The sequence below is a fragment of the Triturus cristatus genome, chromosome 6 (genome assembly GCF_964204655.1).
Source record: "Triturus cristatus chromosome 6, aTriCri1.1, whole genome shotgun sequence".
Taxonomy (NCBI): domain Eukaryota; kingdom Metazoa; phylum Chordata; class Amphibia; order Caudata; family Salamandridae; genus Triturus; species Triturus cristatus.
The window spans coordinates 1,465,863,469-1,465,890,444 of NC_140589.1; the positions used below are offsets into that span (position 1 = coordinate 1,465,863,469).

Below are 26,976 nucleotides of genomic sequence, written 5' to 3' on the forward strand. Positions count from 1 at the left end.
AAGTAGCAAAAAACTAGGTAGACTGCTGGCACACAAATTGAGGGTGCTCCAGACACATTGGTGCGTAAGCAAGATTAAAGATGGTACAAACAACTGACAAAAGAAAAGCTTTTCGCATCTATTAGCAGAATTTCGATGCTTCAAAACATACCTCCCTCGGAGCCCACACAGCATACTTAGTCTCCGTAGTGGTAGCTAAACACCCAAACACTGCGCTGAGTCAGTGAAGGATCCCATTTCACAGCAGAAGATAATGGGGGTTATATACACCAAAGGAACCAGGCTAGGACAGGTTCATGGCATCCTTTTATAAAAGATTTGCAACGCAGGTACTCCCTTGCTTGCCAACACTTTTTATTGAGATTATTGAAGACAAAAAAATCACAGTATTCATGACTGAAGCGAATATCTCCGTAAAAGCCAAATCAAGTAAAGACCAACATTATGCCATCCTTACTGTCTGATCTCCTTACTAAACATCAGTGTTAAAATACTAGACAAGGTGGCGTGGCTAAGCGCAAGATGGCACAGAGTACTTAACTCGGGAACTCCCGTCCCCGCCTCAGCTGTTTGGTTATCTGGTGACTCCATCCATTGCCATCCTGGGCCATTGGACAATGCATGCTTTCCCAGAAGTGTGGACAGCAGACTAGGGCCCTGTCCGAACTTGCCAAGCGTGACATTCATCAGCTGCAAGCCCCGAGGCAGCGCAACAAGGTGGCAAGGGTATAGTGCAGGCTGTGGTGTCCCAGCTACACAGTTGGAAGAAGGCCTCTCGGTCCCCCCCAAGCCACCTCGGCCCACCCCCTTCCTTTGAAATCATCTGAGACGTTGGGCACCTTGCTAGCTGTGGTGTGGGGCCCCCCGAAAGCCGCCGGCAAGAGCCCAGTGGAACAGGACAAGCAGCAGCTAGGACGTGCCTGGCGGAAACAGAGATGACCTGAACCCCTACTAAGCCATTACGGACCTTCTGGTAAGCCACTGTGCAACCCTGGGTGATGCACGGGCTACATTTTCAGTGAGGCCTCTGGACGATTGAGCCCAGATCCCTGTAAAGCGACAAGGCATCAGAAGGTAGAGTACGGTCGCCGCCTGAGGGCCCAGCAGTAATGAGGTATCAGTATGAACAAGGCACCAATAGGGCCATCCAGGGTGCCCCTTGCGCTGACTGACAGCAAGGCACTATATAGTAGAGCATGACAAGGACTCAGGCTGTGCTAGACAGGGAGAATGATGGGCCCCTGCGGAGTCGCTTGAGTGGTGCATTCCCATTGATCCTGAACAATGTAAGATCTACAGCTAGGAGCCCATACTGTGAATGGAGGCAATTCAATGAGGATGAAGGTTTGAGAGGCCCTGCGTATGGTGACAAAGCACATGGCCCATGAGTGGAGAGCCAGGAGCTTCCACCCCCAACAGCGTGGGTGAGTGAGAACCACTTATCAGTTTTGCAGCAGGAGGTGCAGGCCTGTTTGGCCAGCAGGGGCCATAGAGAGGGTTCCAGCCTAAAAAGTAGGAACTGGGTGGTATTTCTGCTACTTCCTTGTGCCAAAAAAGGATGGAGAGCTTCATCCTATTTTAGATCTTTACCCTCTAAAATGCCTTCTTGCAGAAGGAGAAAAACAAGATGTTCATGCTGGCCCAAGTTTTGTCTGCCCTGGATCCTGGAGACTGGATGGTAGCCTTGGAATTGCAGGGCACTTATTTCCATATTCTTATTCTCAGTCCCACAGGCGTTATCTGTGGTTCACAGTGGCCCAGAAGGACTATCACTTTGAGGTAATCCATTTTGGCTTCATAAGTGTTCACAAAAGTAATGACGCTGGTAGCAGCGCACTTTCGGAGGTCAGATGTGCCAGTCTTCCCGTACCCCGATGATTGGCTGTTGATGGCAGGCTCACCCCAGGCAGTCGCAGACCACCTCCAGATGACGGCGGCCATGCCAAAGTCACACATAAGTCCTTCACAGATGCACGCCTTCAACAGCGCCATCTTGGATACTGTGCAGTTTCATGCCTTTTCCCTAGAGCGGAGAGTCCAGGATATTCGAGCAATGATCCCTATGTTTCAGCCCCTTTCTTGGATCTCAGCGAAGATGATGTTGCGGCTGCTGGGACTATTAGCCTCTTGCATCCTGCTAGTCCATCATGCCAGATGGCACATGAGAGCTATGCAGAAGATATAAATTCCCAGTGGGCACATCACCTATCTGGTTCCGTTCAGATTTTGGATGAGACTACAAAGATCAGCACTTGTGGCTGGTAGACCACGATTGGACTAGCGGCAGACTCCTCACGCTGACAGTGGTGACCCTGACATTGGTAATGGATGAATCACTACTGGGCTTGGAAGGTCATCTGGGAGAGTTGGACATCAGATAACTCTGGTCTCCAGTGGGTACCCTCCTCCACATTAATTTGTTGAAGTTGCAGGCAATCCATTTAGCATTGAAGGCCCTCCCACCAGCCATTAAGGAATGGCTGCTGCATCTTCTCACAGACAACACTACAGCCATGTGGTACTGGAACAAGCAGGGTTAAAGTGGGTCTAGGGTCCTGTGATAGGAGTCATGCCCCTCTGGAAGTGTCTGACTCGCCAGAGCATTTCTCTGGTTGTGAACCACCTGGTGGGAATCTCTAAATGCCAAGGCAGGTGAAGTCGGTTGCCGACACCTAGCAGATCTTGAATGGCAGTTACACCTGGAGGTGGCGTAGGGCTTTTTCTTGCAATGGGGTTAAACAAGGCTTGATTTGTTTGCCACCACAGAGAACTCCCAGTGTCAATCTTTTTGCATGCTTGAGTTCCAAAGACAGCTTCTTCTTTGAGACACATTACGCCTAAAGTGCAGCTCAGGACTCCCATATGCCTTCCACCTCTACTCCTCCTGACTCGAGTTCTGAAGAAATTTAAGGCCAACCTAGCACAAGTCAAACTAGTGTCTCAGTGGATCTTGCACCGGGGGCTTTGCAATTGCACCTCCAAGCATTGAGATTTAGCGACAGAATCAGTATATGCCAGATGCTGGGTCAAGTTTGTGGCTTGGTGCATCACCTGCCAGATTGACTCCCTGGAAGATAAGCTGTTTAAAGTGTTTGTTTTGTTGTTGGCCCAAAAAGGACTTGCGTTGAGCCTTGTTGAAGGTTCAATGCCTTGGCTTTTTTATGGTTGCCTATCAGCCTTCTTTATGTAAATCAACTGTTGTGATGAGGTTTCTCAAAGGTTTGCAGCATTTGTTTCCACCAAAACTCTTTGTGACCCCACAGTGGGACTTAAATCTGGTTCCTACCTTCCGTATGTACACCACTTTTGAGCTGATGCACATTTGTCCATTGTGTCTTTTAACATTAAAAACTGTATTTTTAATTGCCATAAGATCGACTTGGTGTGTGGGCGTGCTTCAGGCCCTCTGTCCATCTGTCTTACACATCACTTTTTCCTGACCAGCTGGTTTTGAATACATCAGAATTCCTGCCTAAAGTTGTAACACCCTTTCACCTTGGACATGCTATCACCCTTCTGGTGTTCTTTCCATGCCTCACCCCTCAAAAAAAGGGTACATTGCTTGTATCCAAGAGAGCCCTCCCCTTTCATATTGATCTTACAATGGAACACTGAGTTGACAATCTGCTCTATGTGGTTTTCTTGGGGGCAAAGGAGGTCAATGTAGTGCATAAAAGAACTGTATCTATGGATATAAATTTAGCTAAAAAGCAGCCCCCAAAGGGCTCATTCCACTTGTGCTAAGGCTGCTACTACTCTTTTGCAAGCAGAGTACCTGTCCTGGATATCTGTCAGGCTGCTACAGGGGCATCATTGAACACATACATGAAGCTCTACTCTCTTGACAGTCAAGTTTGTAGGATAGTCATTTTAGCCTTTTGTTCCTGCAAGACGTTTTGGTCTGAGCCATTCCACAAAACTACTACTATCTGCTCGCAAGATGAGGATCTGCGGCTCGAAGTATCCCTCAGAAGAAAACTTTACTTACCTCCAGTAATCCTCTTTCTGATAGATATTCCATCCAACTGCACATTACTCACTGCACTTACATCTCTTCTTTCTGTGAAATGCTCTTTTTCTGCTAAGAAGGTTGCAAACTAGAGATCTGCACTTTGGTCTAGTCAGTTTGCAGATGGGCTCGGCGTCTGTGGGCCCGAACAAGCCTACGAAAGTCAGCGCGCCTGGGTGGTGATTATATGCATCCTCACTCATATCTTCAGGACCGGAATGACTTCAATACAGAGCCACACAACACCACCTACTGGTGCACAGGAGTACTGCTTTTAAGTTTGGGAATTAAGTTTTATTCCTGGGGGAATATTCACAAGATGAGAAACCTCCAGGTAGAGTATCCACTAGAAATAGTGTTACCAAAGGAAAATAACTTTTTCTTATAAACCTTTGTGATGTGCTGCAGCATGAAGGATGCCTTTTAGGTGGCATGAGGTGGTCTGGGAGGTCGAATAACAGGATGTTGCCTCTGTCGAAGTAGAATAGCACTAAGGCTTGTACCATTGTCCTAAAGTTCGTTTTCTGGAAGGAAATGTTACATTTGTTTTGGGAGGAAAAATTGGCACCATGCTGTCTTAGGGGTAAGCAATGAGTATGCAGTTCCTAACGGAAAGAAAGATGACAGGTAATAACTGTGGTGTTGAAACCAGTACAATACAGGAGAGTGATCTCCTTATTGGAAAAAGACCCTCACACACCTGACAGGTAGGTGTCTTGCTTCATCATCGGGTCTGCTCCTACTCGGGCCGGCGCTGCAATGCCCGATCAGGCGCCCGTGATGGGGCCTACTTAATCGGAGATCTTTATTCCAAAGCCGACAGGTGAAGTGCGAGTAAGGGTCCTAGTGTAGGTGAATGTGGAGTGTAAAGTGAAGTTAAAATAGGGAAAATAGTCCAATCAAAATAATTTTAATGAAGTTGGCTACTCCCCTAATTAAAATAAAAGAGTCGCGTATAGTCACTCTATGTTGTGCATTTATACGCTAAAAAATGAGGTCGACATGTTTCTTGCCCTACTATCAAATCGATGGCAATTCCTCAGGACCTAATTGCATACTACCTACACATTTTTTGGTGGTGGACACCCAACACTACAGTGAAAAGCGGCCACCCTTACAGCACCCTAAAAAATGTGGGGGTACCTCTGGTATCAACAAAGATTATCAAGTGTTAACCTGTAAAGGTAAAAACAGTTAAAACAGTCAGAAAATAAAGCGATACAATATCATTTCATTCGGGACCAATACTATTGATTCAAATGGTGATAGTGCGTCAAACGCATGCAAATGGCCCTTGGGCAGTGACATGCTTGATGCAGCCAAACTGTATTAAATCAGTCGACGAACATTCAGGTGATGAAGATAATATAGTGAATTGTCACACTAAAAATTAGTATGGAAAGTATAGCTATTGCAAAATACGTGAGTCTCAAACCACGAGAAAGTCCTCACCCTCATTGCGTATGTTCCGGGCCATAACAGTACCGGTCGCCGTCGACACTGAATTCTAGTGCTCTGATATATAGTGAGAAAAGATTAGTTCATAGGAGGATGCTGTGAAGGAACGGCATAGATGAAATTCCTCCGGGTTTTCAAGGGAAAAGAGGCTAGGGCACTGAGATAAAGAACGATGCGAAGATGGTCAGACAAGTGCACTGAATTGGAGAGGTCGATAGAGCTAACAACACCCCTATGATTGATTAGGAGGCAATAAAAGATGGAAGAGAAACTCAGACGATATACCCCATGTGATGTGATATAAACCGCCAGCAAGCGGTGTTGTTATCAGAAGTTAAAATTGTTTACTTGTGCAAGGGGTCTCCCGCCCAAAGTGGCGGGGCATGCCGCTAAGTCTCCTGACCAGCTGGTTTTGAATACATCAGAATTCCTGCCTAACGTTGTAACACCCTTTCACCTTGGACATGCTATCACCCTTCTCAAAAAAGGGGTGCATTGCTTGTATCCAAGAGAGCCCTCCCCTTTCATATTGATCTTACAATGGAACACTGAGTTGACAATCTGCTCTATGTGGTTTTCTTGGGGGCAAAGGAGGTCAATGTAGTGCATAAAAGAACTGTATCTATGGATATAAATTTTGCTAAAAAGCAGCCCCCAAAGGGCTCATTCCACTTGTGCTAAGGCTGCTACTACTCTTTTGCAAGCAGAGTACCTGTCCTGGATATCTGTCAGGCTGCTACAGGGGCATAATTGAACACATACATGAAGCTCTACTCTCTTGACAGTCAAGTTTGTAGGATGGTCATTTTAGCCTTTTGTTCCTGCAAGACGTTTTGGTCTGAGCCATTCCACAAAACTACTACTATCTGCTCGCAAGATGAGGATCTGCGGCTCGAAGTATCCCTCAGAAGAAAACTTTACTTACCTCCAGTAATCCTCTTTCTGATAGATATTCCATCCAACTGCACATTACTCACTGCACTTACATCTCTTCTTTCTGTGAAATGCTCTTTTTCTGCTAAGAAGGTTGCAAACTAGAGATCTGCACTTTGGTCTAGTCAGTTTGCAGATGGGCTCGGCGTCTGTGGGCCCGAACAAGCCTACGAAAGTCAGCGCGCCTGGGTGGTGATTATATGCATCCTCACTCATATCTTCAGGACCGGAATGACTTCAATACAGAGCCACACAACACCACCTACTGGTGCACAGGAGTACTGCTTTTAAGTTTGGGAATTAAGTTTTATTCCTGGGGGAATATTCACAAGATGAGAAACCTCCAGGTAGAGTATCCACTAGAAATAGTGTTACCAAAGGAAAATAACTTTTTCTTATAAACCTTTGTGATATGCTGCAGCATGGAGGATGCCTTTTAGGTGGCATGAGGTGGTCTGGGAGGTCCTGAAGATATGAGTGAGGGAGTAGATGATGTGGGTAGGAATTTGATGAAGGCTTCACTTCTGCATTGGTTCTTCTGGATCTATCGGCGGCCTTCGACACAGTCCACCATAATATATTGGTGGACCATGTCGAGGCTGCTGGGCTCTGCAGTTCAGTTTTGAATTCAATAAAATCTTTCCTGGAGACTCTGGCTTGCATCCTTTAGGGCGCCAGAAGTGCAACTGGATTTTAGGGTACCACAAGCCTCCTCTCTTTTCCGGATCTCTTTAAAGTCTACATCCGTTCTCTCATCTAAGCATTAAGCAATATGAACTGCACAATTTACAACTATCAGATGACTTGTAGTTACTTTTCAGGAAGGGTGTCTCTCTTTACTTCCAGGAACATTTCTGAAATGCGATGCGTTTCATCTGCAACTGGCTGAGTAGTAATTATCTCAAACTTAATACAGATAAAACGGAGGTTGTCATCCTGAGCAGAAAAACATTTGGAATGACTCCTTTTGGCCCATTGAAATGGGGGAATCCTCCGCCTCCTAAGAAATTGGCTAAAAGCCTGGGAGTCATTGTTGATAATGAGATTTCCTTAAGACCTCAGCTAGGATCTATAATTTCATCCTGTTTCTTAAATCTCCGAAGGATTAAAAAATAGCCAGATTTCTTACTTTTGAAGCCCTGACCCAAGTGGTCACGGCTTTGGTCATCTCCCAACTTTACTATGCCAATTCTCTTTATATCGGCCTACCGAAACCTTTAATTACCAAACTCCAGACTGTTCAGAACCAAGCAGCACGCCTTGTTTATAAATAGCCTAGAAACTGCCACATCATTAAACTTTTGAGAGACCTTCTTTGGGTCCCTTTGGAGCAAAGGATGATCTTTAAAATAGATTACATCACCTTTAAAGCATTCGCTGACGAAAGTCCCTCATTCATAAAATCTAGACTCAAGAAATGTATCCTGAGTCTGAGACTTCGCTCTTCCTCCCTGAATCTCCTGTCCATGCCCAAGTATAACAAGAAAAGGAGGGGTGGCGTTAGATTCTCTGTGTAGTCCCAGATGATCTGGAATTCTTTCCCCCCCTACAATATGGCAGTCGCCGGATTACTCTGTTTAGACAGGCGCTAAAGACTTGCCTATTTCAGCAAGCGTATAAGCTAGTGTAACTACTCTTTTGAAGTCTTTTGACCATGTTACCTCTTCTTTACCTCATTGCCAAGAAACCTTGCGGTGTATATGAGCTAAACAAATTTCCTATTTTTTTTTTTTTAAACTAACTTTATTGGGTTTTTGTTTTCCCTTTACTGTACGTTGGTTGTACATGAGTCGTGATATGCAGTGTAACTGCACAGTAACATTTCCTATGACTTAAAAGGCCTGTTACATACATGATTACGACCCCAAACTCGTGTGTTTCAGTAGAATGCTTCATATATTAACTGATGTGGGTCTAAGCTCTCCTACAGTATATTACACAGGTCGCCTATAAGAAAGGTTACACTCTCACACCACCCTTCTAACACCCTCCCTCCTCCCGAAATCAGACAACTCCATACAGTGCAAATACTCTGTGTATAATTCTTGACCGCACTGCACCTTCTGTAACCACCATGTGTTACTGTTCTTCTTGTCATACTATCGTAGGTGTTATTGGGTACTGGGAACTATGGGAACATCATCCGGGTTGATATTTTTATAGGCTCCCACAATTGCATCCCAGTCCAAGGATATTGGATTTTTCTGGAGGCCGCGGGCCTCTTCTCTGCGCAATGCCGCGCTTTCAGCTCCTGCCCACCTAGCAATTAGTTATGCCACATAGATGTAGTGGGGACTCTGGCTGACTTCCAGCGCATAGTGATCGATCTCTTTGCGACTATAAGCGCCAAATCTAAAAAGCGTAGTTGTACCTTGTGTGTTTTCGTCCGCCTACGAACTCCTAGTATGTACTCTAGTGCTGTGTCCCCCATGGACCGGTGCGTGACATCCTCTATCTTTCGTTTCACCCCCCTCCAGAACTCCACTAGGTCCATGCATGCCCATAACATATGTAGGAGGTCTGTTTCCGGTAGGTTACATCGGGGGCATTGATGTGTCGTTTCGGGGTACATTCTGTGTAGTCTATGCGGGGTCAGGTACGCCCTATGTACTATCATTCATTGGATACACTTCAACTTGGCATTACGCAGTATTTTCTGCGAATATTCCAATATGTTACCCCTTTCTTTATCGGTTAAGTCCCGTCCCAGATCTGCTACCCATTGCGCCCTTGTGAGATTTAACTGGACCCGGGCATGTGTGCGGATGCTGAGGTAGAGCCATTTGACTAAGTGGCTTCCACGCCCCATGCAGTAGAGCGATTTTATAAACACATTTGATTGGGGTTCTTCCCTCTGTGGAGCCCAGTGTCTTTTAACATAGTGGACTAGGGCAGCATGTGACATGTATAATGTGGTAGGCGCTCCTGTAATGCGTGTAAAGGTGTCATGATCCAGAAGTGTCCCATCGCTAAAGAGCGCCCCAATAGTCTCCACCCCCGCATCCGTCCAGGGTTCAAGTGGCCGCTGCGTCAGCCTGCCAGTCGGCAATGGTATCTCTGACAGAGGGATGTTGTCGGCATACCCGCCACCCTTAGAAGTGTATTGCAGCGCTTTTTCCCAGCAGTGGAGTGCTGTGTGTAGGAGATATGATAGTCCTGGGGGTATTTTGCTATGTGGTAGCAATAAGGTCTGAAGCGTCCCTTGCTCAATGTGCCTGGTCCAGTATGATAGCCATTGTACTTGGCATGCATAGTAATAAGCCCTGAAATCTGGTGCCCCTAATCCGCCCTCCCGTGTGTTGATTTGGAGTTTCTTAAGGCTTATCCGGCATCGACCCTAGCCCCATATTAAATCTATGAGGATAGTATCTAATGTATTAAAGATTGTTGCAGGGAGGAGTACCGGCAAGTTCGTAAAATACTACAAAAGGTGGGGAAGTACTACTATCTTGGATAAAGCCACGCGTCCCATTGCCAATAAAGGCAATGTAGTCCAGAAAGCCACCTGCGAGCATATTCCACGTATTGCCTTACCCAGGTTGCCCTCTATTATATCTGTGTTTGAACGATAAACGTTAACCCCTAGATATTTGAAAGTGTGCAAGGCCACTGGTAACCGGAGCTCTCTGAAGTCAAGGTAATTCAGGTGCATTTGTTCTTGGAAGAAGAAGGCGTGGGCTTTAGAGTCATTAATGGGTAAACCTGATACGGTCGCAAAGTCCGCAAATATCTGTGGGATCTGCCCCTGACCGTTCAACATGTCAGCGAGGTATAGGATAAGGTCATCAGCATATGCCGACACAAGGTGCACAGCAGTGCCTATGGGGATTCCGCAGCATGATGCCTCTCGCCGTAAGCGTAGTGCTAATGCTAATGGTTCCAACGCCAAAATGAACAGGATTGGGGACAGGGGACAGCTCGGACGCTTGCCCCTGTTGATTCCATATTCCCCGGAGATAAGCTTCCCTGTTCAGACTATTGCAGTGGGTGTCGCGTATAACAATTTAACCCAGTGTATATATGTGAGAGGCAAGCAAAAGCGCTCAATGGCCCTGAACATATATTCCCAAGACAATGTATTGAATGCCTGTCGCATGTCCAGGGACATGCATCCAGCGTTTGGAAAGCGTGCCAGATCAGCGGTCATAATCTGATGCAGTCTGCACAGATTTAGTGAGGTGTTCCTAGCTGGAACAAACCCACATTGATCAGCATGGATCAGTTTGGTGAGGTATGGCTGAATTCTGTTCGCTAACACCTTAAGATTTTATATTCCGTGCAGTGTAGCGACAAGGGGCGATAACCCGACATGTATGTCGGGTCCCTATCCTGTTTAGGCAGTGACACCACCAATGCTTGAGCAGTAGTGCAAGTTAAGTGCCCCAATTCAAGCGACTCTTTATAGAGTTCTTCCAGGTGTGGTATCAATATTTCGGAATATGCCTCAAAGAATTCTACCAGCAGACCATCCGGGCCGGTTTCTTATTACGTGAGAGCCCGGCCATGGCTGCCTTATTCTCTGCCCTAGTGATAGGCCCCTCCAGGTCCTTCTTCATACCGGTCGGAGATTGTGGGTAAGGCAAGTCTGTGAGGAAGTCTTCGATAATGGACTCCTCTAAATGAGGGGTTGCACTGTACAGCTCCCTATAGTATGTACTAAAGGCTTCATTAATAGCACTTTGCGTGGTCACGGTATCTCCCCCTGGCAGGTTAATGCGGCTAAAGACAGTGACGGGAGGATCATTCCTGATCAGCTTTGCCAATAAGGTACCCGACTTGTCCGCATCTGAGCGATGTGCTTGTGTATAAGATCTATAATCTATTAACCTCAGCGTTACTAGTAACGTGTTACTGCGTGTTGAATTCGGGACTCCCGCAATTGTGTCTGTTTCGTTGGGTCGTGCACTGCCTCTTGTTCGAGCAGTGACATATTGGCCTCTGTGTCTTGCAGCTTTTTATGTATCTCCTGCCTGATTGCTGCCCCTCATATAACCACCTTTACAGCATCCCATTCAACCAGTGCTGTGGAAGCAGTATTATGATTTTCCGTGAAGTAATTTTGGAGTGTTGTGGATAGCGTGCTACGGAAAGCCGAGTCTTCCAGTGTTTGGGGCCATAGCCGCCATGTAGGAACCGGGGAAGGCACCCTACTCCAACTGAAAACTGCTTCTAGGGAGTTATGATCCGATCTATGATCTACCCTTTTGTCCAGTAGCACAAATGGTATTCCCCCTCTTATCAAGATCGTCACAAAACAAGTTTCCTATAACTTAACCTCCAAGTCACAGGAACCTGACTGGGTAAAATACTTCAGTAGATTATGCAACTACTGTAACTTTCTACACGTACCTGGCAAGGATACACTATAAACTTTAAGTCACTTTAGAAAAATGCATGACTCCGCCTTAAATACAGGAAACAATATATATTAGTGTGTGGCCTTGTTCTACCAGTATCGGTCACATTGCCTTGACTCTCACTTTGAAAGTATTTGCTTTGTATGACTGCTTGAATATGTAGAACACTTTAATTTCTGGTTTTATCTCTTTGAGAACTTCTGAAGTGACATGACACATGCACGTTTATTTACCATGATGGACTGAGTCTAGAGGCAGAGCTTTATAGGTATCCAGCTGAGCCCCCTTTAACCTCACCATTGCCCCAGACAGGTTAAGTGAGAGAAGGAAGTAATTTGTGTCCTTATAATTTGAGCTAAGTGCTCTACCCAATGCCTATTGAGAACCTCCATGCCACTAGCATCTCAGCAGGCTCAGTACGGCATGCTCTGATTTGCACAGTTGCTGCTCTGTCACTTTGAACTGAACGGTTTGATTTGACCAGAAACTGGGAGCACTGAGAAGCATGATACGAGTTGGAAGGCTGTCGGCATGTGCTGCTGGTACTGGTGCCAGAGAGTGGCCAGTGAATACATTTGCACTTGGTAGGAGGTTGTTAGTAATGCATGGGTTCTCACTATTGTAGAGACCAGTGATTTTCTGTAATGTAAATAAATACTACAAATGCCATCATTTGCAGTATTACTTATCAGAGTTCTGGACAGAATAACATCTTGCTAGGGAACTTATTCTCAATTAGAATATGAAAGATCCAAACAAAAGAATACTTAGCTATTTCAACATCCACTAAGGTGATACTGCCAGAAGTTTGGCAAGCATGCTGGCATAATTTCTGCAAGACAGACGTCTGTTGTAGTTCTCAAACTCCCTCGCACAGAAGAGACAAAACTTTAGACCACATTCTAGCAAAGGAGTTCTAAGTAATAGTTAAGGAGACTATTGTTTTTGATTAGTTACACCATCATCAAATTCCTTTTTATATTCCAAACTCCAAAACAGTACGACCAAGACAACCCCTGCACCAGCTTATCAAATGCATATAACAATAATTTCACACCTGCAATGGGTTACCTCATAACCCACCAGCATACTCTTCAAAACGGGATGAGGATTGGTGGCCTTAGACAGGTTCACATCATATCTGAAGGATAGATCAATAGCCCTTACGAGGCCGGCTTCAGGTCAAAAATGTCAAACGTAGACCAGATATTTAGACTACAACTACTTTTCTGGAAAACGGTTGACTATAGAGGGTGGCAGTCTCTATTTAATTTTTGTTGACCTGAAGTCTGCTTTCGATCTCGTATCCAGGGAGAAACTCTGGAAGGTATTGAGCGACCTTGGGATCCCTCCCTATCTTCTAAATGTCATAGAGAGGCTACACTCAGAGACTTTTGCACAAGTACGTTGTGGAAAATATGGGAATCTCACTTCCCGTTTCCCTGTCCAAAAGAGGGTACGGCAGGGATGTGTTTTAGCCCTACTTTATTTTGTCTTTTTATTAATGGTCTTATTGACCACCTTAAAACAATCGAGGACAATGATGCCTCCAAGCTAGTTTCGGGGAATGTCCCCGCGCTGATGTTCGCAGATGATACCCTGCTACTCTCAAAATCACCAATGGGTATCCAGCATACTTTAGATGGCTTTGCCAACTTTTGCAAATTACGAGGGCTAGAGATTAACCTAACAAAAACTAAATACATGGTCTTTAATTCCCCTCACAAGACCCGTCCAAACCCTTCTTTACACGGCATTACACTGGAAAGAGTGAAGATATTTGATTATCTGGGAGTTACCCTGTCAGAGCATTTTGAATGGGGTCCACAATTGGACAAAGCAAGACTCAGGCTAATCCAGACAGTGGGCGGTATAATGAAATCGTATAGAACTTCAGTTTTTAAACCAGCCGCCCCTGTGGTGGAGATTTACAAAGTGCAAGCAAGGGGTGCCACATTATACCGGGTGGAGTTGTGGGGGCACTGCCCTACCACTAATCTGATCAAGGTGGAGAACAACTTTATGCGTCAGCTTATAGGCCTACCCCGTAGCACCCCCCTCATTCCCCTTCGCATGGACCTGGGCTTCAGGCCCCTTGATGAAGAAATTGCCCTGAGACCTCTAACTTTCTGGCGGAGGATATGGGTGACCCCAGAGCTGTTCGCCTATAGGGCAGAGCTAACTGAGCTTTTATCCATTTGCATGGTCAAGAAAATTCCATGGCTGTGGCACATAAGGGAGCTTGCCTTTAAGTTAGGTAAGCCGGGCCTTTGGAGAACACCCGAGACATCATGTGCCACGATTTCCAGGCTGGAACTAGCTAACTGCTATAGATTAGCCAAACTAGTGTCTAGCCAAGAAAGTGCCTCATGTGGTCGTTTGACAATAGAAGTTTTGCAAGTAAAAGATGTATTCAGCAAAGAAAACTTTCTGGATTTTATCCAACCTCCACTGGCCAGGAAATTGTATGTGCAACTTAGAATAGGGACTCTCCCATTATTAGCGCACACCAGCAAATGGGTGAAAGATCAAACGGGTGAATGTCCTGCATGTAAATATAAGGAGGAGTCTGAACTGCTTGTCCTGCTCCTCTGTCCTGCTTATCCGCTGTGTTGGATAATCCAACTATGCAAGAATTTGGGATTTGTGCGCAGAATCGAGGCCTACAGAGTCTTAAAGTATGACACTCCCCCACCTATTGTTTTTGCTGTATCTCGATTCCTAAACTGCATGTGGCACATTCGGCGGGCCTGTTTAAAGTAGCTTATACAGGGAATACCAACTGTATTGAACTCGCGTAGGTCGAGCAATTCTGTCCCCATGCTCTGGGCTCCGCACCTTAGTCCTACAGTTTTATCTTGTGTAAAATTTTAGACTGCAGCTTATCCTAGGATGGTTGTTTTTATTCTGTTTTTAACAGGTTGATGATAGTATTATGATTAATTTCACATCCCTGTTGCATTTACGTACTCTGTGTTTTGTTCTTTTTATTTCCGGGATGATCACTGCATTAGAAGATGATTGTGTGTTATCCTAATCTTTAACCACAAGTGCATGTCATTTGCTTTTACTGTTTGTACTTTTATGGCCCTAGAGGCCGAAACAAAGTTAATAAATGAAAAATGGATAGATCAAACTGAATTAAAATAGGGGAACATTTATCAGGCTTTGTTTTCCCCTCATGGAGATCCACAAGATTCTATGGGACCTCACGCTCTTCAACCTACATGTCAAACATCTGAACCAAGAATTAAGAGATATCGGTCTGAATGTCTATAAGTATGCTGACTATACTCAACAATATCTAAACCTAAGCTAACATTCAAAATGGGCCTCATGAACACTCGTCATGACTGTTTAACCACTTTGTAAAGCTAAACCTGGACACATCACTCCTAAAAATAAATAGTCATGCTCTTAACCTGTTTCAGTGCTCAAACCCTCTAGAAACTAAGCAGGTTATTGTAAATCAAGCAAAATCACTAGGCTTCATTCTAAATATAAAACTCTCTTCAAGACTGCGTAAGACAAATGGCCAACTGCGTACCATGGCAACGACTCGCCCTGTGCAACATCAAATATTTAGTCCCAAAGACTAAAGGACACAAGTTCATGCGTTAGTATTTTCACAGCAGGGCTGTGGAATCTGCTGCCCTGCATCCCTAAATCGAGCCCTACTATTTAAATAAAAAATTAAACATTCTAGGAAAAAGCAAACACTTCAGAAACAAAGAAATTCTCTCTATAGAAATTCCTGAATTCAGTAAGCAAAAAAACATAACCACTGCTTTCCAGGAACGCCACCAAAAATTAGGAATGCCATCTTACCAGGCTAACAAACAGCCATGTTCAAGACCTTTAAAAACGGGATGAAATAGCTCTTATAAGATACTGCAATAAACAATAAAAGGAGCATCTTTCAGACTTAAAGTGTGATAGAATGAATCTACTTAGGTGATCATGAACCCCATGCGTTATTGGCATAATATTAGAATCAAGACCTACATATTTTCTCTTGGGATGTATACTATCACATAATTCTCCACCTGCAGGGGATCTGGGAAAGCATACTAACTCTTTTTTATATATTTATGCAAGCCTTTAGATTCTTTGTTTTAATTATGTTAGATGGTTATTATACATTTATGTTAATTTTCTGATGTGCTTAAGATTAATCTTACTAATTTTGTTTGCAAACCCTTGCCCAATGTGACATATCAGGTTTAAACATATGTCCAACTTCTTCTTTGTCAAACGCTTGAGTGTTTGGAGTAACATGGTTCTCACTGTATAACACTTTCAAAAATGGTGAGTGAACTCAGGAGTACGCAGTATCTGTGAAACAGGGCAGCAACTTAATGATATTGAGTCGTCAGCGTGACAACGGTGGAATTAAGCTGACTAGAGCATACAGTGGTTGGACTGAGACCACGTGGTAAGAGGAGCCTAAAACATATTGCATATGGATCAAGGAGACCTAGAGGAAGCATAATGCAGTAGTTGTGTAGCATAGAAAAAAGCACCTAAAGAGTGACTCATTTGGCCTTTCATTGGAAGTCCCCCTTAACCTGAGAGACTAAGACCTGATTATATTTGTGGGAGCAATTCGATAGTTTACACCTGAATAAAGATTACAACCCGGCAGGCTATTGCGCACCCCAGTAAATACAAATAATGCTAAATTGAGTTTATGCACATTGGAAGGGAGGAAAAAGCCAAATCTGTGCATTATTTACAGTTCTAAGGTTTGAAACTCTAAATAGGGTGAGAAATATGCATCTGATAAATACTGAACCCTGCACAGTCGGTATTTACTAGGTGCACAGTTTCCACCGTATGTTGCACCTAGATTGTAATGGGGCATAAACAGCACCTTAATGTAGAGAAACATTAAAATACATTAGTGGGCATCAGGCAAGAGAACATGGGAGACAGTGCGTGCAAAATGTATAGAAACAGGAGCTCACAATCAAGATTAGTAGAAATATTTCTCATAGTTAAAATACCAATTAATAAACTAGTTGAATAAGTATAGTTTTAAAGGCACAATTAGAAAGGTCATTAGTCCTAATTTACAAATATAACTTGTTTAACTTGGCCTGTCCGACCCATTTTGCTGACTTAGTAATACATCAACTGCTGTCCTGTCATGTGCCCACTGCTATTAAGATGTTGTTTGTGTCTTCACATTTACTGAAATTAGACCAATATTTTGAGAGATTGCTGCTGTGCCCACTCTTAGTTTTGTAATAGATTTGTGTTCAGGTTTCTTATCGCTGATAGCTGGCCTGGTTGAAGATTTTGTACAAGTCAACCTTCCCTTAAAGGAGTCTTTCACATATTCTTTGTCGTATAGGGTGTCCTTGGGCAGCAGTGTGGTTGACAGTCAGTCATGTATGATATTAAGGAAGTTTATCCACTTACTGCATTGTGCTTCTCTTCATACACACGCATAGCATCTCCAATGTCTCTGCAAAGTAATTGTGAGTTGAATAGGATCTGAAGCCTCCTGCTTCATTGAGGAGAAGGCATTATGTTGCACTTTAATTCTACTAATCTGTCAGGATTTCATAACATCATGATTAAAGGATTCTAGACGCCTACTTTGAGTGTGCTGCACTTTGCTGAATTGTATTATGACATTGTGGCAGAGGTTGGTTGTTTTTAAAATGGTAGGAGTCTAAAGTGATAGCTTGTAAACATTCTTGTAGACTTGCTGGTAGCCTGAGACCATACTGTGCACTTGAAATGCAATGCATTCTAGAATAAGCTGTGTGCAGGTGATAGAGGGAGCCCAAGAGTAGGTGAAGACTTGAATGCCCAGGCGGGGAAGTATTCTACATCCGCCCCAATGGACGCAAATCCCTCTTCCAATTTTGTAAATGCTGAAACAGAGACAATCATCGTAGGTGGTTTGTTGGTTCTGAGAGACATTGTGTGTGGGAGATAATGCGTCAGGCAGTAGATGAAAGCCCATAAGCCATAGTAGCGGGATGCTAAGCTGACCTTCGTAATGGATCCCGACACCCATAATGCATAGTTAATTGATATTCATCAGTAAAATCAAGACTAAGTGTACGTCTGTATGTGGTATCCATCAGAATGCTGCCAGAATTATTTCACTAGAGGTGACTATTGTACCTAGCATAGCGTCATAGGGTCTTTCTGATTATTCATAGCATTTACAATGTTAACATTAAACACTAGTAGCTCTTCAGTTGGAGGCCCATTTCCTCAATGCAACATTCCACTAAAAAGACCAGATTTCCCCCTTGCTGTTCAAGTACAATTACTCTGAGTCCTCTGACTAAGGAAGACTGACATGCTTTATGACCAGCAAACATTTGGAGAAAAAAGTGGACGGATTGACTAAGAGGCTTAATAAAAGTATGCCTACTGTTGAATGCCTCTGTCTGACCTCTTTAGTGCTTAAATTTCATTATTGGGTGCAATCAGAACTACAACTACTTAAGGAAGCAAGCCCAGGCTCTGCTTCAAAACCGTAGCTTTTGTTCCTCTGTAGGCAAGGGGGGACATTAGTAGTCTACGGTGGCACCCTTCCTTTTCTCATCCACTACTAAAAGCTTGATCTGGCAGTGACACTATATTCTGGTGAGGAAAGGGCTGGTGGCATTCCGGAATACTTTTGCCAAGTTTTTGGAGCTGACAGATGGCAAATGAACAAGCTTTCTATTGCTGTCATTCTCAGTGGGTGAGTTGAACTTGTCTGTTCTACCTGTTATTCTTAACGGCCTCCTTATCAAAATAGTTTTGCTTTATTATGTCAGTTTTATTTTTCATATGACACCTTGGAACCCATCTTATTTGGGAAGTCAGCCTCACTGAGAATCATGAATAATTGTTTGAAAGTGCTCTGCCTCCAATTGTCACTTGGATAAATATTTTTTGGGGCTGTGAAATGTGTTGTCTATAACTTTTCTTTAGTTCTTTCACCTTAACTTTGGGGTCTTAAGCTTGATTTTTTTGCCATCTCTTGGCAAGCTTATGGATTTCAGACTATGGCCCTAATTATGATGGCAGTCGTTCCGACCGCTTTTTCAGCGGGCAGGAGACCTCCCGACAATGTGTCGGTGGTTCTATCCATCCAATTCAGATGAGACCGCTGTGAAGGCAGTTGGAAAGTGCTGTTTTCTACTGCGACTTTTGTTTGCGCCAAGTAGAAGGACCGCAGCACAAGCCGCAGTAGAAAAAAAGCACTTGGTGCCTGGCACACAGTGCATGAATGTGCACCATGTGGTGCCTGGCTCCCGGTGCATGGATGTGTGGGGGGCACTACATGTGCCCCCAGGGTCACTCAGCAGTGGCTAACGGGGGACAGGGTCCCTGCGTGGGGCCCCAAAAAGTCCGTTTCCTCTGCCTTCCTTTTCATGGTGGTTGGACCGCCATGAAAAAGCAGTTGGAAAGGAACATCCTATACCCTTTGGCGGTGCCTGCGCAGGTGCTGTCTGCCTTGGAGGGATAGGATTCACACTGTCCCAAAACCCCCCCCCCCCCCCCCCCCCCCCGGTACCCCCGTAATCCTGTCGGTGGCGGTCCCACCGACATTGTAATAAGGTCCTATGTTTGGCTGAACCTTGATTGCTCTGTCAAAGCCTTTTTATTTTCATTTAAGGTAGTTAGCCTAACTTGCCATTGGTGATACAGTTCTTCTAACTGTTCTGCAGTCCCTTCAGAGTCTTTCTCAGCTCTAGGGACATGAGGAGTCAGTTAATTTGTAAATCTATATTTTACAATTTTGTTGAATTTTAGTCTTCTAATACTGTTCGGGAATTTCTAATATTTACTGATTAAGAAAGTGATTTGACTAGTCTTTAAATCTGACTTTCAAATGGACTCAGTCATGCTTCTTGACAAAATCCTGCTCTAGGGTGTATTGCTACCAATATGAATGGGAAAAGAGGTCACGCAGATTTAGAGACCATTTTCCAGTCGTTTTCCATTCTAATAAGTCAAACGGAATATTTGATATTTGTTTGTGCTACTAATATCTTAATTTAGTAGATCACCAAAAACTAATCGATAAGGAACATTGCGTTCTTTTTGAAGGTTTCTTTCAAACTTTGTTGTTAGGTAGCATTTGCATTCTTTTAATGGGATAGCTCTTTCTGCATTCTCCAAATGAATAAATAATTTGCTTTTGATCACTAATCAAGCACACCTCCTTTGCCTTTCATTGTTTTAGAAGCTACTTTCGATCCCTTTCTACCCACTACTGTCCTCTTACAATCACACAATAGTGAGGTAAGTTCTGAGAGGCCAAAGTGAAATCCAGTCATACCACATGCTACAATGAAATTTGGCACTGAACATTGTAAACAGACATACTGGAGGAACCTTGGTAGCTGGTACTGTTTCGAGCAAAAGTGTACAGACAGTCACAAGACTGGGATTTCTCTGGTACCAGAATACATTTTGATACCTGACAACATTAATACAGTATCAGGAACTACTCATGGCATTGGTTCCAGTAAAAAGAGGTTTTTATTGTTTTCCTGAGAAGAGCTGTTAGAAGGTCTTAGGCAAATTCTTTCACAAGAAGGTCAAGCCCACATTTGCTGCCCCTTAGTTTTTCAGGGTGTTTATGTTCTGGTGAAATGTCTTGGCCGCGATGGTTTAGAGTTGAAAAGGGTGAAGGTTCAGTAACAAAACATTCCCCTATTGCCGCTTCCAAACATAAGCATAAAAAGAAGGAAAGGAAGGAAGGAAAAAAGAAGTAATGAATCAGTACATGCTCAAGACATCTCTGCTGTCTGGTACTGACATTTGTAGTGATTATTATTTTGCTTTCAGCCAGTTCTTCAGAGAAAAAAATGACTGCAACATCCAGGCTGCTAATACACAAATAGAGCTCTGAGCTCCATATTAAACCAACCAGAATGTGAATGTTACTCCTAATAGTGATAAGTCCTGCACCACACATGGCCGACTACTGATACTGCAACTCCATCCCACAGAAAATAATGAGGTAGTGATTTAAAATTAAACCCCATTTTCAATTAAAAGTAGAGCTTGGCGGCAGCATACTTTCAGCTGTAGTTTTTTGAGTGATTATCTTCTGTTACTGACAAGTAGGAAAGGGGAGAAATGTTCTTTCTTGTGATCCACCTATTATCCAGGGTAGGCAGCCATGACTCCCTCTTTCAGTAATGTAACGAGCAAGGTATATCAGACTAGTGAAGATTACTGGTAAGTAATCATGGCATAATCTTACACAATCGTACTTGGGAATACCCTGTAGTTTCTAAATTTCACCAACAACTTTCTTTTTCAAAGACTGATTTCTATTTAAGACCTAATAATAGTGACTTGTAATTTATATCCTGTTGTATTGGTGTTGTTTTCTGTTTTTAGTTTGTGTTTTAATAAAGATGTGTTATAACAACAACAAAAATTCCCTCTCTTGTTTTTGATTGCAGTTGCTGAAGAGCGAAAGCCATCTGATTTCCTTATTGTAGAAGGACAAAAGTTTGCAGTAGTTGGGTAAGATGATGATTCATAAGCAGTATGCTTTTACGAGTTTAGTCTTGTTATTTATTATCAGAGTATTAGTGATAGATAACCACATAATTCATTTATAGTTTTTTTTTTTTAAACTGTTTTTATTGTTTCGATATATAACAGTACAAAGCATTAGCATTAGGGTATACATTAATGCCACATCAGCAAACTCTTGCGCATTGGACACTATATCCCCCCCCCTCGGCAGTACCGCTGCGCACTGTTCCTGTTCCGGCAGCCACACCCCAGGAGTATGTCTCAAGGTCTCTCACTTCAGTCCAATTCAGAGGCCTCATCCTCTAGCAGTGGAGGTGGTTCGCAAATGCTCCCTCTGTATTTATTCCAGGGCCCCCACACTTTATCCCATTTTCGGGGGCACCCCCTCCTGATGAACACCGAGCGCTCAGCCAGCATAGCTCTATCCATGTCCCCTCTCCATACTGACAGCAAAGGCACCTCCCCCACACCCCATTTTTGGGCTATGTTCCGTTTGGCCAGCACAATCCCCAGCGTAGCCCAACTCTGAGCCTGGCGGCTTAAGTCGTTAGGTTCCCACACATTTAGCAGGCATCGCCTAGGCTCTGGTACCAGCGAGACTCCCCCCGTCTGGGACAGTGTCCTCATCACCCGCCTCCAGTATTCTTGGATCTTGGGGCACTCCCATATGGTGTGAAAGAAGGTGCCCACCTCCCCGCATCCACGTTGGCAGAATGGGCTCGGTGCCCTACCCATTCTGTGCAAGGTGTGTCTGGTGTAATAAGAGCGGTGGAGAATCCGTAGCTGCACCAACCTAAGTCTGGAGGGGATCCCTGCCTCCCGTGGTGACGCCAATGCATCCCGCCAATCCGGATCGTCAAATTCACCTACATCGCTGGACCATTTCTCACGCAAGGGTCCCATAGGGTCAGGTAGATTATTAATGAGCTTGCGGTACGTGAGGGACGTAGCCCTTTTGTACATGTAATCTGTTAGCAATCTATCCTCCATGGGCGACGCCTCAGGAACAGCTGCGCCAGGTTCTATTGTTGACAGTAAGGCATGTTTGATTTGCGTGTAACGGAACCATTCCGAGGGCGCCAACTGGTATTGTTGTTGCAGGCGCGTGAAGGGGACTACCGCACCCCCCTGCCACATGTCGCCCACCGTGGATATTCCGATGTCGTCCCATTTATCGAAGCCCCTGCAGCCCCTGAGCCTCCCAAGTCGTTTCGCATCCCACAGGGGCGTGAGCCGAGTCAGGACTCCTCTAAACCCCAGCCTGGCCTGGGCCGCGTGCCATATGGCCACAGTCTGCCTCAGAGGGCCGAACAATTCTGGGGTGAGCCTCCCGTCGTACAGGGGCGCTAACATACCTCGTGTTCCTAGTATATCCCTGTCCGCCTTAAAGGCGGGGTCGGAGTGGGAGACGTGGATCCATTGGTTGACAACCTTCAACTGCGCTGCCCAGTAATAAAGCTGGATGTCGGGGAGTGCTATTCCTCCGTCATACCAACCGCGGGTCAGTTTGGATTGCGCAATACGCGCCGGCCCGCTATTCCACAAAAGACCAGTCACCTGCGCCGCGACCGAACGAAAGTACGTCGGTGGTATTGGGTACGGCGTGTTCTCCAGCACATATACGAAACGGGGCAGGGCCATCATCTTAAATAGCGCCGCCCTCCCTAGTAGGGTCAGCGGTAGCGCTCCCCAGTGACGGACGTCTCGCTTGAGACGATCCAAGGGAGGCTGAAGATTTTTCCGGAGAAAGTCCGCCGGGTCTACTGTGACTTGTATACCCAGATATTTAAATGACCCCTCCACCAATCTAAGCCGGCAATCTGCCGGTAGCAAAGGTGGAGGGCCGCGCAACACATACATGACCGACTTGGTCCAATTTATAGTATAACCGGATGCTTTACCGAAGACATCACAGATGTTAAGCAGCGTTAATATGGAGCGGCGCGGGGAGGCCAGGTACAGCAATACGTCGTCCGCGTAGAGAGAAACTCGGTCTTCCCAGTCGATCGCCCATTTAAGTTTCCGTATCATGGGTTCCCAACGGATCCACGCCGCCAGCGGCTCGAGTACAAGGGCAAAAAGCAGCGGCGACAGGGGACACCCCTGGCGCGTACCCCGCGTCAGGGGGAAATCCTCCGACATATGCCCATTAGCAACTACATGAGCCACCGGCTTGGTGTAAAGAAGCCGGATCCAGGCACAGAACTTGGGCCCAAATCCCAAGTGTCGTAGTACCGCGAAAAGAAAGGGCCATTCGACCATGTCGAACGCCATGTGAGCGTCCAACGATAAAAGCACCGCTGGTTCCTCCACGCGATCCGCCCGTGCCAGCACATTGTGTAGCCGCCTCAGGTTATGGGACGTACTCCTGCCGGGCATGAAACCAGACTGGTCTGGATGCACGACATCTGACAGGTACGGTGCGAGTCTAGTCGCCAGTAATTTCGCCAGGATCTTCGCCTCCGCATTGAGCAGGGAGATGGGGTGATAGGATGTACACTGATCCGCCGGCTTGCCCGGTTTTGGTATCAACACTATGGTGGCTGTACGTTGATCGGGCGGGAGTTCGCCCTTCTCCAGGCTGTCTAGAAACATATTGAGCAAGTAGGGTGTGAGCGTCTCCACCTTCCGCTTGTACAGCTCGACCGGTATGCCATTGGGCCCGACGCCTTGCCCGACTGCAGCGCCACCACCGCGGCCTGCAGTTCGTCCACAGTGAGGTCGGCTTCCAAGGCCGTCACCGCCTCGGGGGCGAGTCTGGGCATATTCAGATCCGTAATATATGCCAACGCCTCCTCCACCGACATGGAGGAAGCGGAAGAGTAAACCACTCGGAAATGACCTGCAAGGATGCGCACTATCTCGCGCGGGTCAGTCGCTACCTGCCCTTCACCCGAGCTAAGCTGCGCTATCCACCTACTGCCTCTGTCCCGTCTGTCCAGCCATGCCAGCAGCTTCCCTGTCTTGTCCCCGACATCGTAGACTTTATGCCGAGTGGCTGCCAACTGCTGTCTGGTACACTCCACTAGGTACTCCTTGTACTTTGCCTGCGCAGCACGAAGGTTGCGGGAGACCTCGGGAGTAGGGTTTGCGGCCTGGTGCGATTCTGCCGCACTGAGATCCGGCTCCAACGCTTGCAGTTCAAGGTGTTTCTCGCGTTTATGCGCCGCAATGGATGCTATGGCCTGCCCTCTTAGAACTGTTTTGAACGCCTCCCAAAGGGTAGTCGGAGAGGCGACAGAGGATGCGTTTTCCTGGAAGTACAGGCTCGTTGACTTCCCAAGTGCAGTGCTAATGGCGGGGACCTGAAGATATCCCGGGTGGATTGAGTAGACACGGCGTCTAGCCAGGCGGTGGTGTGTATACCGCAGGAGTATAGGGGAGTGGTCCGATATTCCTCTGGACCTAATTTCCACGCTTTCTATATTTTGGAGACCGCCGACCGAACCCAGGAAGTAGGCGATCCTAGTCAGGCTATTATGCACCCCAGAATGATACGTGTATTGACGCAGTGTAGGGTGACGCAGCCTCCAGATATCTATCAGCCCGAGTGCCTCAAAGAAGCTCCCGCGTCGGGACGGTCCCGCTCCCCCGGTCCGCGCCGGGCAGCGATCCAGCAAGTCGTCTACAACCGCATTAAAGTCACCTCCCATAAGGAGCTCCCCCTCCGGCAGATCGAGCAGAAAGCCGCTCAGCGCAGGGAGCGCCACGGCGTGCAGTGCAGGGGGAATGTAGACTGAGACAATATTGAGGGGCCGCCCCTCCCATTGGGCGATGATCGCCGCGAATCTCCCTGAGTCGTCAGTTTTAACTCTGCGTATGATAAGGGGGGATTGTTTTTTAACCAGTATGCCCACCCCTCGGTAACCAGAGGAGAATTCGGAATGTGCCGCCATCTTGTATCCCCACCTGTCCATGGCCTTACTCGCAGTGCCCGTGAGGTGGGTCTCCTGCAGCAAAACCACCGCCGGGGAGCACCTCTTAAGGCTATGAAGGACCAAGCCCCGCTTAATTTTATCGCCTAAACCGCGCACATTCCACGTGAGCATGGAGAGGGGCTGCATCGGAGTTAGGGGGATCATATCAGTCTGCCCTTGCGCTATATCAGCCATCGCAGCAGCCGGGACAGTGGGAAACTAACCGTATGGAGACATCGACGGAGGTCGTACGTGCTGTGCTTGGCTCGTGTACTGCTCGCTGCAATACCCAATGCGCCAGGGGGGGAGCAGCGCGCAATGAACCACGCGCAGTATGCGGTCTGTAGTGGCTGTGTGTACTGCATTGCAAACATTACTGTCTATTTGAACCTTAGACATAAAAAAAGAACGAAAAAAAACCCCGTTCCCCCCAACCCCCTCCCTGCCTCCCTGCCATGCGGACTCCGAACTGCCCGCCACCCCAACTCAGCAGAGTGCTTCGACCCCATATCCCAACACCTAACTTGTGCGCAGGGAACGGGAGGTCCGAGGAAGACCCGAGCCATCCCCCTGTCGAGCGTTGATATGCTCCGAGCCACATTAGGAATGCATAGCCACCCCGGAGACATCCCCCTTACCCCACATCGTCCATTAGAGAGTCAAAGTTTATCGCCTGTGGGTTACGCCTCGTGTTGCAGCCGGGCCGCAGCTTCCAGGGCATCATCTCGGCCAGTGGGGTCCGGCGCCTCGCCAGGCGGACGTCTTCGCCTGTCTGGACGGCCTGACTGCTTCACGCGCCGCCACCCCTCGAGCCAATCATGCGCTTCCTCCGGTGATTCGAAAAACCAGGTCTTTCCATCTGCCACCACTCGCAGCCTGGCCGGAAATAGCATAGAGTAGGAAAGTTCACGGGCCCTAAACAACTTTTTGACTTCCAAGAAGCTCCGCCGGCGCGCCGATACAGCCGCCGTGTAGTCCGGAAAAAAGGACACTTGGGAGTTCTGTACACGCAATGGTGGAGCCACGCGGGCCGTCTGCAGAATGGCATCACGATCGCGAAAGTTGAAAATGCGGGCCAAGACCGGCCGGGGGGGAGCCCCGACCCTGGGCCTACCCCCGGGCACCTTGTGCGCCCGCTCCACCGAGAAGAAGGCAGATAGTCCCCTGGGCTGCAGTTCATTTTTGATAAGGTTCTCCACGTAGAGATTCATGGCAGGGCTCCCCTCGCTCTCCGGAATGCCCGTAATGCGTACATTGTTGCGGCGGGAGCGTCCCTCCTGGTCCTCAAGCCTCTCAAACATGCGTTTGTTGTCCGCCTCTAATTGCGACACTTTTTGAAGCAGCAAGCTGGTGTCTTTTGTCAAAGTAGTGGTCACCTGTTCGACCTCCGTGACTCTGGTGGACATTTTCTGAAAGTCAGCCCGGAGGAGTGTCACGTCCGTGGAGATCGACCCCACCGTCGTTTGCACGTTGGTCAGGGCGGCCATGATATCCTCTAATGTCACTTTAGGCGGGTTGGTGGTAGCGGGGGCCGCCTCGGCGCGATCGGCATGCGCCGTCGATGGGGCAGAGTCTTTAGTATAGGCGTATTTATCCAGTTTCCCATGCTGATGCGCCCTGCTCCCTTTGCCACTCATAGTGGAACCAGGCCCCGCAGGGGGGTATCCGCAACATGGCGAAAATCAGGTGCCCTCTCACTCCTCGCTGAGCCCTAGGCCGCCACTCCTCCGGCACCGGCACGTCGCGGGGGCGAGGCGGACACAGGAATGCACAGTTTCGAGCAACT

The 26,976-nt window shown here is 46.5% G+C and overlaps 1 protein-coding gene across 5 annotated transcripts in view; it reads left to right on the top strand.

Moving 5' to 3' along the window:
• Positions 1-26,976, top strand: part of VPS54 (VPS54 subunit of GARP complex) — a 541,872-nt gene that overhangs the window by 335,940 nt on the left and 178,956 nt on the right. For all 5 annotated transcript variants that reach the window (XM_085612543.1, XM_085612546.1, XM_085612547.1 and 2 more), the window contains one exon: positions 21,195-21,258. In XM_085612543.1, coding sequence (XP_085468669.1) covers positions 21,195-21,258 — 64 coding nt within the window. The remainder of the gene's footprint in view (positions 1-21,194; positions 21,259-26,976) is intronic.